Source organism: Amblyomma americanum, chromosome 3, assembly GCF_052857255.1.
Source record: "Amblyomma americanum isolate KBUSLIRL-KWMA chromosome 3, ASM5285725v1, whole genome shotgun sequence".
Lineage (NCBI taxonomy): Eukaryota > Metazoa > Arthropoda > Arachnida > Ixodida > Ixodidae > Amblyomma > Amblyomma americanum.
In genome coordinates this window covers 115612076-115624866 of record NC_135499.1, presented here as the reverse complement: position 1 = coordinate 115624866, position 12791 = coordinate 115612076, and the positions used below count along the sequence as shown (strand labels likewise).

The window sequence follows — 12791 nt, the reverse complement described above, 5'->3', positions numbered from 1 at the left end:
CTTGCCCTCGACTCCGTGGGTATAAAGCGAGCTGCCCCGGACGCCAACGAGAGCCTTCGATTCCTTCCTTCGAGTAACGTGGTCGCCCTGACCAGCTGCTCTTTTGCGATGCCAGAATAAACAAGTTGTTCTGTTGCCAGTCGACTCATCCTTTGCCGGGACCTTCGAATGTTTCCAGCTTTGCCCCAGGCCGCCAGGCCAACGCTACCCTTGGGGCTTGCAACCCAAATGCAACACGGCGAAATGAACGCGATACTGCGTAGCGTAACCATCGCGAAGATTTGCTGATCGCTACCCGCAGTAGTGAATAATAAGTGCGCTGGGTGCAGATGGCTCCCGAGGAATGGAATGGCTGCCACATTGGACAGTCGGAAGGCGCGAACGCGCACCTTTTCGGGCATTCTGGTCCACCCGTCACGTCAGCAGCACCACCGAAGCAAACATTGGAGAACTTTAGCATAGCGGCGGTATAGGTAACGTATACCGAATTACCAGTTATCTGCTGTACACGCGCAGTGACGGGTACGCGTCCGAGTGGAGTGCACACCTGCCGCTGCGCGTGTGAACTAGGTGTCCGGTAAACCGGTATACGCCAACGCCTCCGCTGTGCTATAAATCTCTATTAATGCTCATTCGTAGCGTTTGTGATAGCGCGAAAGCCATCTTTTGGCTGCACTATCCTGTGAAGAATGTCCATGCATCTTGCGTTATTCTCATGTGCAGTCCAATTGAAGCCGTGTAAGACCTGATTCCCTGTTTTATTTGCATAAAGCTATCATGCGCCGCTTTTAAGTACAACAGGAAAGGCAGGCCTCCACTGGTTTCCGCGGGTTAAACGTTGGCATTTAAAATTAATTTGGTACCGAAAATCGCATAAAACTAGAAGTAGCTTTCCGTGGTGAAATGTTGGTTCAGTCCGTGCATCCCACAGTGTAACCGCATATCTATATATGCGGTTAAACGCGTTGTCAAACGCGTTGTAAATTTTAGCCCTTCTTTTTATAGCTTCTTGTGGCGTACAGAAAGTAAACAGCTTATGTCACCGCTGAATTTCGTGCGGATACTAGAGGATATGTTACATCGCCATATCGCTTCAAAACGACAAGGTAGGCCTGCTCAGTGTACGTCATGAGTCAGAATGCAGTGAGCGGGAAAGATTTGAGCGCAATTTGCTTAACCCCAGATGAGCATTTTGCTGCCGGGCACACTTTACACATTTTTACTCAGAAACAATGATTGAATGGACTTACCCTCAGTGCGCCTTTAAAGACGCCGTATCACTTAGCGCACGCAACATGTCTTCCCGGTTTCTCAATTTTTCCAGCGTGCGATCGACGACGCTCACCCTTACTGTTAACAGCATCACCGAGGGTACATAAAGATGGGTGTATCTGCTGTTCTAAAAATCCTTGAAAACGTTTTGCGGCGATTCTAACGCAACTATCGGTGGAGCGGTTGCTTTGGGGTTGTCTGTTGGTACAAAAAAATGGGTCCTTAAAGATTGGTTTTCGATCTTTTTAATGCTTCCGTACCCATGCCCAATCAAGAATAAATGATGCGGTGGATGATGATCATTGGTTCCCCAAAAATGAGCGCACACGGCTTACACGAATCATCTACAGTCAGGGGTTAATACGCATTGATGTGCGTATGCCAAAGGCAATAGTATTTTTAAAATATGAACTCACAGCCCAATGCCCCCCAAAATGCCTGTGTTCAATGATAACTATAGCGACATGCAGCTGAAAGCTCGATGACATTCAGTCGCATGCGACGAAGTACTCTGAATAAAAAAACAGAAGCGCAGCACAAATAAAACCACACATTCTCCTTCGTCAGAATCTTGTATAGCATGTAATTTATCAAAGAGTTCTTCAAATGTAGCATTGTATTAATCTCCGCGTCCAAACCTGGGCGTGACCTACGATCATATTCTTGAGGTTGGCACAGTGTGGCGCCACCTTTGAGCAGTGAAGTCGCAAATGGGTGGCCGTATCAGCGTTTTCAGTAGCCTTGGGATGTTCATCGGAATGCCGCTTACGCGATGTGATATATTCAGCTGACCTCCCTGCTTTGAACTAGTCAGAGCGGAGGATTTTGACACATGATGCCCGCAGAAAGCTTCTCGCAGCTAGTGTGATTAATTGCCTCTGGTTCGCAGTGGGGGGTTGTAATTGCTCCGCTATTATGCGCACGGACGCGCCTATATCCTCCGAGAGTATCTGAGGCCGTTACCGATACAGGCTGTGCGCTACATGCCTTCATCGTGGGTGCGACACTAAACTCGTTTTCTTTAACTGTTGCGGTAAATTTTGCCAGCGTCCGTACGCGGCCCTCTGACCTGGCCCTTGTTCCTTCCCGCTGTGCAGCCGCCTATCTCGCGTGGCCCTCCGCGCACTGACAGAGTCAACAAGTGCCGCCCGCGGCGCCCGATATCGGCGAGGTTCGGAGCACGCAACGACGTCCACCGCCGGGGCAGCGACCCCACCCGCACGCATTTTTCCTCGAAGGCCGAACGGACACGGGCGCACACAGAAGAGCCACTCCTGTGTGATATAGTCCTCCCGGAGAACTCTTAAAGAAAAAAAAATTAGTAAAGGTGAGTGGAAGGAAGCCTGTACCAGCACTGCTCTGCCAGTCATAGTTAAATCCATTTAAAAATAAAAAGAGGCAAGTGCCCAAAAAAGAAATTTTGGTAGGAGAAACACTCCACTGCCCTACTGCTTTTACCCGAGCGTCTCCCGCTGTAACAGTGGACACTCGCCAACGGTGTCTGCTGCGGCAGGTGATGCTCTTATAGTAGAGTTACGACTCACGACCGAAACGGTGGGATCCCCACAGGAGCCCCCCAATCCCAGCCAATGGCTACGACCAATTTTCATGTGGTGGCGGTTAATCGGATTAAGCCGTTGTTAATCCCCTTTCTTGTGCCATCCCCTGCTAGCAGGTGCGAGGGGATTAACCAAGACGTCATGAAAACCGGTCGACGCCATGGATTGGGCGGACGGTCTGACATGAGGGGAATCTGCCGCTGCGCGTATCCGACTGTAGAAAAGTTGCTGTTAGCAACGTTGGCTGCGACAGCACACTTGGGTCTCTGAGGCGCACGGCCTTCAGTCAGCTGCGGCACTTTGGCCTCTCAGAAATGCATATGCCAAAAATGGAACTCCCCGGGTGATAGCGAAGGAGAGGGTTACAGAAAGGGTAAAAGTGCATGACAGCATCACTTACGGTGGGAACCTGAATCGCGAAGTGAGGGAAGGGATAATGGAGGAGCTGAAACAAGGGGAAGAGGCGCAGAGATGTAACGGAGCACCGCGCATTCCGAGTAATTTAGATCCCCGCAGAAGAAATTTAGCAGCAAATCGCCCAACCTAAAAATGTTCGTGCGGTGCTTAGAACTTTTTTTTTTTACCGTTGTCATAGTAACGTTCAAGACTTCGCCGTTTCCCTGTTTTTCCTCAGTAAGTGGAATCTTGTACTGATTTGGCGTGTTGAGTAGGTGCTGCTTTCGCATCATGGTGCGTTCACACGCTGTTAGTATGATTCAGGGAAAATTGCGTTTTTCCTCCTGCCGTAGAGGGAATCACTATTCCTCTCTTCGCTTATCTAAAAACGCTGCAACTCTGCCGCTACGTTTTCAGAAACATCTTCCTCGCTCACCCTGTATGTTGGTTAGTACGGGAGGTGACCCGAGTGTCACATAACTACAGCTGAACCGAGCTCACTTTTACACCTGCGCCTATTTTCCGCTTTTCTTCAGTTCAAAACCAAATAGTATACTGGAGACTTTCCCGCAAGCTCCCGCAGGAATGCCGCCCGCGTGTCACCTCCTTTGCTCTGTTTCGCTCGCTCTTCGAGCAAGACGAGTAGCGTTGAGCGCCGTCTAAACGAGCTGCGCGCACGCGTATACACTTTTTCAGCGTGCCGCGGAATCGCGCCGCCTAGCGGCACTCTTCCCAAATGGAACGGCTTCCAGTACAGCGCGGATTTGCGTGCTCCTCTCCGGGCACCGGCGCTTCCGTCCATGTAGCACCCCTAGCGCATCCACTCCGGCGCTGCTAATGCGCTCGCACGAAAGCGAGGTGCCTCGCAGGCGCGTCCTCTTGCCGGGCCCGGAAGATTTACGGCCGCTCGCGCCTCGAGGCAGCAGCAGCCAGCCCGGCTCCCCGCGCGGTCGGCCGTCTTCTTTGTGCAGCGCGCGACAAGGAGATGCGCGGCGAGGGTGGGCGCCAGGGTTGCTCGCTGCTGCTTTGGCAGGGCGCCTTTCGCGCAGCTGCGTTTCATCGTGCGTTAGGGCGGGGCCCAAGGGCCAAGTCTCGTGCGAGTTCGCTGCGCAGATGGCTGCTTTTCGTCTTCTTGTCGACCCCCACTCAGTCGCTCCGTGTATACCACTCTGCAGGCCTTGTTCTCAGCAACCACGCTCTCGAAACGCAATGTCGAGACGGAATGGCGAAGCACGGTTGTGGGAAAACGCCGATGGTTCCGACTTATTGGTAGATACGTCAACTGCGACGTTACAAAACCAATAGGATAAAGGGGGATCATTTTTTATTGATTAGTGACCTTTGCGACGCGCACTATATCGGTCTTCAGTTATTATTAGATGATTAGGCTTATATTTTTCAGTTCAGTACGCGCTCCAGCGGCCGTGTAACCCAGTGCGGACAACACACAAGAGTGGAAAAATAAGCATCGTCGTAAGGAGTACAGCGCTATTGAAGACACACAGAAAATGACTAAGAAAGGACAAAAGAAGTAAGTCACGGTGAGTTATTATTTAAAGCATCGGTTCGAAGACCGGCGGAGGAGGCGGTGCCGTGGAGCGTCGAGCGAAGTCATACATCGGAACGTTTGACACCGGACTTAGCCCTCGCCCTTCTTTATCTATAGGACATGCGCTGAACGCACGTAGGAGTTGAAACACAGCCATACACTATATTAGTTTCAGATTGTGCGTAAAATAGAAAAGGCAACCTCTTCTGACAATTTCACACGCAATGCTATCGTCCAGAACCGTGGTCCAGGAATAATATTACCTGAAGCACGTACGCTTCCACATTGGCTTCCTGCGCATTTTCACCCGCAGTGCACTACGCAGCCGTAAGGAACAAGCCTATGAGTTTGCGGTTTACGACTGCGTCAGAAATCCTAAGGCCCTTTAGAAACCTCCAACGGGACTCGGAGAAGTTCCGGAGAGTCCGGTGGAACCATAAGTGCGGTGCGCAATTGTGGTGGAACACATTCATAAGAGAACAAAAATGCCAGAACGGAAGCGCAAAAATAGAGGGTCAAGTGGGCTTGCCTCTCGTGAGAGGACACTGCCAAGGGTAGAAAACTTCCGTACACACGATTGTCCAGCAAATACAGACGTAAGCGCCAATTCCTGACATATCGGTCGGAGGGAAGCCAACTACAACGTCGTATCATCGTTATGACGACGGCAGCCAGCAGAAAAAAAAAACATCCCCTCCCGGGATTCAAACCACCACCGTCAAAGAAACATCAGCTCTGTATCACGGGCACTCAGACAATGCGACCACCTTATCACGACACATGGCTGGGCAGGAATCATTCACTTTTCAGCATCAGTTCACTTCCAGTCACCCGGTGCGCTGCAGTAGTTGAAACCGAAACTAACCGGAGTTTCCTCCCCCTGACCCTGCCCTTCGCACCGTTCGTGTTAACTTTCAATCGAATCTGAAATGCCAGGCGCGCTGCCATCTCTGTGCTTTTGAAGCCCGACCCGACCGTAGTCAAGGTTTCGTTGCCGCGGCTGCTATCCGGCGGTTGTGCAAGAATTGGGAGGCAAAGCCGCCTTTTTCTCGCTCTTTCTAAAACTGCTGGGATCAATTGAGCAGGCCTTCATTAATCGCTGCGCCGTGGCCGGGCCTCTTGCGCTCCGTCCAACAAGACTGTTCGTCCAGTTTCGAGGGTGTTCAGCAGCCACGAAAATAAAGAAAGGTGGCCCGACAGGGGGCCAAGCGCGTTAAAAGGCGCGGGGTGTGGAGGAGGCTTCCGAGAAATCGTTCCAGCTAAAACGGGGGCTGGGGCAGCGAGGCAGTGGCCGAAGCGGCTGCCGCTGTCGGCGGCGCCCGACGCGAAAAGGGCGGCCCTGTTCGTCCGCGCATAAACACCACGCGCGGTCCACCCGGGGCCTTCCGCACCGCAATGCGGCGCGCTTTCCCCACTTCCTCTCTTCCTCCGGAAGGAAGCAGCGTATGCGCCTGCCGCGTAGGCATCGCAGCGCTAGAAAGCAAGAACGGCCCACCGCGGGGCCGTGCAGGCTAAACGCCGAGGCAAGGAAAACACATACACCGCTCTCGTTGCCCGGAGCCCATCCCCAGCTCGGCGCATCTCCCGAGCCCCGCGCCGCCGACGTTCACGGTTCGCATACACAGCGGCAGCCTGCAGCCACACGCTGCTGATGCTGCCGAAGGCGTTCGCGCGAAAGGAGCGCGGCTGGCTGGCTGGCTTCGAGCAAGAGCAGCGACGGCGGTGGCAGAGCCCAATTTGGCCGGCGCGTCTACAGCACCTGGGGTCGTTAACGTCCACCGCGATCGTAAAACGCCGCGCGCGCTCGGGCGCCCGCGCCCCTTTCGCTTCGAACAAGCGAGGGTGCGCTGCGTGTGTACGTGCGTGCGTGTGTATGTGCCTGTGTGTGTGTGTGTTGGTGTGTGTGTGCGCGCGCGCCGAGGAAGTCGTTTCGTGCCGCGCCGGGACCGCGTTCGCTCTCTCGTTGCCCTCGCAGCGACGCCCCTTCCCCCCGCCACCACCTTCAACCTCCGCGCGGTGCCCGTGCACTTTTCCTTCCTCTCTTTCTCGCGCGGCAGCCGCGTCTCCCGCGGGCTCTTCTTCCCAGGCCCATGTTTGCTCTCTGGCCGCGGCCCCGCGGACGGCGGCTCAGCTGCAGCGCCCCGCGCCTGCTTTCCTGCCTCGGCTGGGGGTGGGGGAGGACGGCGCTCGCTCTGAACGAGCGGCAGCAGCCGCGGCCACGCTGAGCGCCCTTGCCGACCTCCCCTTGGGCGCGCGGCTCCGGAACAACGGGCATCCTTCGAGGCAAGCGCAGAGCGATCATTAGCCATACGCATTTGCACGTTAGCGAGGCCCGCCTCGTAAGCGATGCTTAAGGCGGCAGCACGAATCATCGCGTCCTCTTGCTTGACTCCCGGGAGTCAGCGTAGTTGAGACGTGCCATCTGACCTTGATTTGTATCAGTGATGTAAAGTATAGTGCTGACGGGTCTAGACCATCCTATTTTATATAGTTGCTATACTACAAACAGGCGCACTCAGAACAACCGAGACAAGATTCGCGACACGTAAACGGTACGTGCTATGCCCTGAGGCGTAAGGAATGGAGCGCACACGGAGTTGCCAGGCAACACCAGAAAAGCATCTTGCCAAACGCACGGTGTACCGAGCAATGCTGGCAAGAGCGGTCACTATCTTCCGAAATAGGTTTTGTTGTCATCAGGAAGACCTACAGATGAACACATCAAGGCCGGAGCCAATTGGGGTAGTATGCCCTCAGTCGCGCCGCTTGTTTTGTACTGGCTTCCTGAACAGAACAAAGTTTGTCATCTTTTTACAGAGCTCGGGATAGCATATCACGTGAACAGCGCGGCTGACGTAACCACGACGTGACGCACGCGTTTTACCTGCAGCTAGGAGCCATCCGTGCGTCCTCCGCACCAGCTTTAGTGGAGCCTCGTTATTTAGTCGGAAAAGCATAAATCTCAAATGGTCAAACACATGCTGCTTTTGTACAGCTTCCGCATTATTCCAAACGCTTTTTCCGAGGGTGCGGAGCGCGGGTCGGCTGCCTCAAGCGCGACGGGAAACCGTTTAATCGCCGCACAGCGACGCATTTTTCTCCCGTGAGAAATGAAGGCAGCCGGAACTGGAAAGGTGCGTTCGAGTGAAAAAAAGAAAGTAAAGATACTCGCTCCCTTCGGCGCTGCACCTTTATTCGGCTCACCCCCACCAACACCCTCTCAATGCTAAGGCCTCTCCACCGGCCGCGTGACGTCACGCCAAGGGACCGTGCAGGCCCCGCGCTCCGCGATTTCAGCGCGCCGCGCCCGTCTGCACTATTCGGGTACTGCCGTACGTAGCTGCCTTATAAGTGATTCCTTCATTTTCATTTTTGTCGTTGCTGCAGAAAAGAAATTCGCTAGTTTGTGCGCGCCTTAGGCTATCATTTTATCTGCTTTATATATTTTTTTTATTGCAGAACACCTTATTGTCAAGAAAGTTCGAGCTGCTAATACAGTTTTTTATAATAAACAATTTAGCATACGGCCGCCAATTTCGCATTATTGGTCATTATAATAAAAAATTGATTAGTTAATTTCAATTAATCATCTAATTATTAGGTTCTATCACGTACATGATGTCTGCCGTGCGGTAAAATCCATCCGCACAGACCGCACATGCGTATATCTAGTTGTTAAAGTAGAAGTTCGTGAACATTGAAAAAAAAAACACCGTCTACTGCGCATTGTGTTAGTTTTATTCTGTATTGTGTTTTGCTTAAAGCTTTCACACACAGCAATAATGACACTCACAATAATGTTGCGCTGTTGAGTATTTGTACAGCTAATCTGACCCTTACAATAAAAAACGACGAGACACCAGCAATGAAGTGTGCGCAAAGCATTTTTATTGCTTGGGAATAAAACTTACTTCTTCTTAAGCGTTGCTGCTTTCCGGGCTGCGGCCTTCTGCTGCGCATTGTCTTGTATGGCATCATTTCTTAGTTTGCAAAAGTTGTTTAGAACAACGTTGGTTGCAACGCGTACTACCAAGCGCAGGAGAGTTTGTGCAGTGTGGCCATTTTCACATGTCTCAATGTCGTGTTCGTCCAGGAGGGAAATCGTCTGTGAAATCACGACACCACGTTGATTTCTACAGGAGAGAAAATCTTCCGCGGTTGCTCCAAAAGACAACTTCTCTGCAACTAGTTTAGTCATCAGTACCATGTGAACTGTGCATGGCTGGGGAAACTTCAGCCCTCCTCTCGACAGGTTAGCTATCATGGCAGTATTTTCCGCTTCGATCTCTCGATTTTCAATCACCAATGTGCTGAAGCAATCAGAACATGAAAGCTTCTTTAAAGCAGCATGAGCAGCGTATCCTGCAATGTAGACAATAGCATCCATGTCAGAGTGGGCGTGTGTAATATCGTCGTCGCTGACAGCCACAGAAAAGTTGCATGGGACAAGATCCTCACTTACGTCTTCAAACTCTGTTTCCTCGCGTGGAAATGTCAAAAGTTTTTGAAGACGAAGCTTCTTCTCACATTCGTAGAGCTGACGCACGGAAATGTGGTACTGTGATCCTGCCAGCTGGCGGTAACGGCCGAACCGGTCTTCTAGCGCATCCGTCTGAAATTTGCCCAGCAGTACGTACTTGAAGTGAAGTTCTTCTAAGCAGTAGCGCGAGAGTTCTACCAGAGAATAGCATGTCAGTCGCAAAGCACTGTGAGTCTCTTTCGTCAGCGAGCCACTGGTGATGTTTATTCTTGCCCAAGCGTCCAACCAGTCCACAACGCCGCTCAGGAAAGCTAACTGTGTGTCATCAACAGACCTTACAGGGTCTTGCATGCTGTCCCTTAGCCTCTGGCCTTTGCAAGGGGTCTTAACATTGACTATTTGCCACCATGTGAGGATAACGTCAATGAAAAGAGCAGTCGACTCAGCTTGAGGAATCTTGAACGCGGAACCATGTGTCCTGAGGGCATTTGAAACAAACTGATTAATGACGTCGAGAGCGAGCTTTACATTTTGCCGCTCCATTGAGGTTGGATTCACGGCTTTTGCGTTCAGTCTGTAAGCAGCCTTCACAAGCGACGTCTTCTCTGAAGAATAAAGCTGCCGCACAGCTGCGAAAGAAGCAGCTTTCATACGAGGAGGCCCTTCGGGCATTGCTCCACTCAAGTCCATTTCAGGGAAATAGAGGCATGTTCCAGGGTTTTTCTGGTTAATCCAATTGTTCCTAATGCACTTCAAGAGATGCACAGGATCGACCACGTAGAAAAGAGGGCGAGCGTTATCGGCTGGATGGGGATAGACAATGCTCACCTGAGGACTTGTAGCAAATAACGACATCATCTTGCGGTTCAGAGCATTGTTGTCCGTTATCACAGCGATAATTTTGAGCCCCATTTTCTCAACATTAATGATTATGTTCTTAGCATGCTCGTGCAAAATTTCTGCGCTCAGTTTGCTCACAGGTAATATGTGAATGACGTCCTTGTTTGCAGAAAGGAGTGATTGTACCATGAACACATGGGCTGTTGTTGCTGGTTCCGTTGAATGAACCGACGATCCTACTATTGTGCCCCCTTTGTAGTCGAAGTATGGTTTTATGTGGATCTCATCGATCATCAGGGTCACTGTCTTCTCGTGGTCTTTCATTGATTTGACTCGTTCTCGGATGTAGGAGAGACAGTGCGGTTGATTTTGCTCCACAAGAGGGTCAGCTTTGTAATTTGAGCAAACACGGCGCAGTGTGGAAGGATGGGGCAGAATGATTCTTGATGCAGCTCTTGTGAAGTGATATGCGTGAGGAGAAATTGAATTCAAAATACTGGCGAATACCAGCAGCTCTGCGCTATACACATGCTGTTTCGCGAGGAGAAGCTCTATCTGCTCAACCAGAAATTTCAGCAAAGAAGACTGTTCTTTCGTCGTATCACTGTCCTCAATGAGGTCTGCAAGCAGTGAACCGACAAACTGCAATACTTTAGTATGTTTCGACTCTTTCGTCACCTCAGGTATATTATGCAAGCCTATCTCGAGTTCTTCTAGCAGCAAGGACAGGCTGGAGGTGTCGCATACTTGAGCTGGCAGAATCCTGCCTGAAGGAAGCGACAGAAGCTTCACTCCATTCAAGAAAACAGAAAGTGACAGATCAGGGAGAACTACCAAGGCGCATTTCACATTAGGTGAAGGATCATTCTCGATGAGAAGGAACCTAACGCACTGCTCATCGACAGAAACGGTCCAGAATTTCGTGTTGCAGATTCCAGGCAACTTAGATTTGAACTCCTCGTAAGATGAAACTTTGTTTCTTTTCTGTTCAAGCTCATTAGACTGAAGTGACTTACTCATAGCCTCCTGCAAAGCAGCGTTTTCCCTTCTTGCTTTTTTCGTCTCTGGCGATTCACTCCGTCCAGGCGTTGAGGACAAGTATTTTGGGCAGTTTGGAAAAACAGAAGGCGCAGCATCAATCTTCAACTGTAGCCTGTCACGCTTCACCTCTATTATTTTCCCTGTCAGTTCATCTTGGTGTGACAACGTCGTAATGAAGTCGCCTGCGTGGAAGTGCAGTTCACACACCTGCACGAGAAAATGAAGCAAGGCCATTCGCCATGACTCTCCATTGCCTAAAACACTAAGTAAAAAGAGTCTGAATAGTGAACAGCTTTTACATATTTACACAGCTTTTACACAAGCCTTATGCACATCCACAGAACTAAATGCTTCCTGGACAATTCATACATAAGTGTAAGAAGTGATATCATTGCCTACAAAGACAGCATGCCTTTCCGGGAGCGACAGCTCACAACTAAGATAATTACCAGCGCCTATTAAGCAATATTTCAGAGTCTTACCCTCGAATGCTCTGTAGGTGTGAAATCCTTCCGTGGAATGGCTCGCAACCAGGCTTTTCTTCGTACTTCGTCTCTTGGGAAGCAATAAACACGTACTTTGGGACCATTCTGGTAGTTCCCGCGGCACCCGGGAACACAGCACCGGCCCATGTTTCACGAAGTTGCACTCGCTACACGGCAGGCAATCAGTTTCCCATTCGTGCGCTAGCACAGGTACGCACGCCACACAAGAAACGGCCACACGAAACAGACACAGCCGTGCGAGGAGCGAACGGAAATGCACCCAACGCCAGGCTGAAAGACTCAAGCAGCAGCTAGACGCTCACTGCAAGACTGCGTTCGTGTCTGTGCTTGCCCGGGCAAGCGCGAGCACATCGAGGGAGACAACCGAGCGGAGCGGAGCCGCGCTTGGTGAGCAGCCTGACCGGACACTTGGCGTGACGTAGCGCGTGTGGAAAGGAGGGCCTGGAGAGGCCTGAAGAAAGTATTTAGAGGGTGTTGCCCCCACACGGTTTCGTTCTCGCTTAACCGAGCGTGTCACCCGCGCTGTGAGAAATGCGGCAGTTTTTCGGCGCCCGCCGGCGGCCTCTTTGAGGAGCGCGGACGCCAGGTATGCGTATGATTAGTTACATGCAGTGTTACAAGCGCAGAGGAGAATTAGAGGGCGCGGCGTTCGCTGCGCTCGTGAGGAAGGCAGTAGCGATTTCAGTAATACATGGCACAACGACAACTCATTCAACGGCCGACTTAGCCTAGTTATAGGACAACTGCATCCCTTCCTAAGAATTCCACGACATTCAAGGATTCAAATTTATATAGGCTAAAGATGAAGCAATCCAAGTTTTTTTTTTGCGCTTGAACTTAACAAGGACATTCTGGCGGGCTGGAAGAAGATGAAGTGGCTCTAGACCAGAACGCCGTCCCTTCGCCTCTTCAGTTTTTTCCTGATTTCCTGTTTCTTTTTTGGTGACGGTGATGGAAGTGGACGCTGTTGGACTTCAGTCCGGTCGGTCAGCCGCTGCCGCCAAGAGGAAACGTCTTGGCCTCCCGAATGACGCAAGCAGCCAGGCCACCGTGGTGTACTCGGCCACCAGTGATGACTCTACGGCTGACGACGGCTTCATCACAGTCCTAAGCAAGAAGGCCAAACGGAGACTGCGCAAAGGTGAGGA

General features: G+C 51.4%; 1 protein-coding gene across 1 annotated transcript; it reads right to left on the bottom strand.

Annotated features, from left to right (window-relative positions):
• Positions 1-8006: 8006 nt before the first annotated feature.
• LOC144123247 (uncharacterized) lies at positions 8007-12098 on the bottom strand. Its single transcript, XM_077656107.1, has 2 exons — positions 11620-12098; positions 8007-11344 (listed from the first exon to the last, which is right to left on the bottom strand). Exons 1-2 carry the CDS (start codon positions 11767-11769, stop codon positions 8684-8686), a joined length of 2811 nt encoding a protein of 936 aa, XP_077512233.1. The 5' UTR covers positions 11770-12098; the 3' UTR covers positions 8007-8683.
• Between the last annotated feature and the right edge of the window lie 693 nt (positions 12099-12791).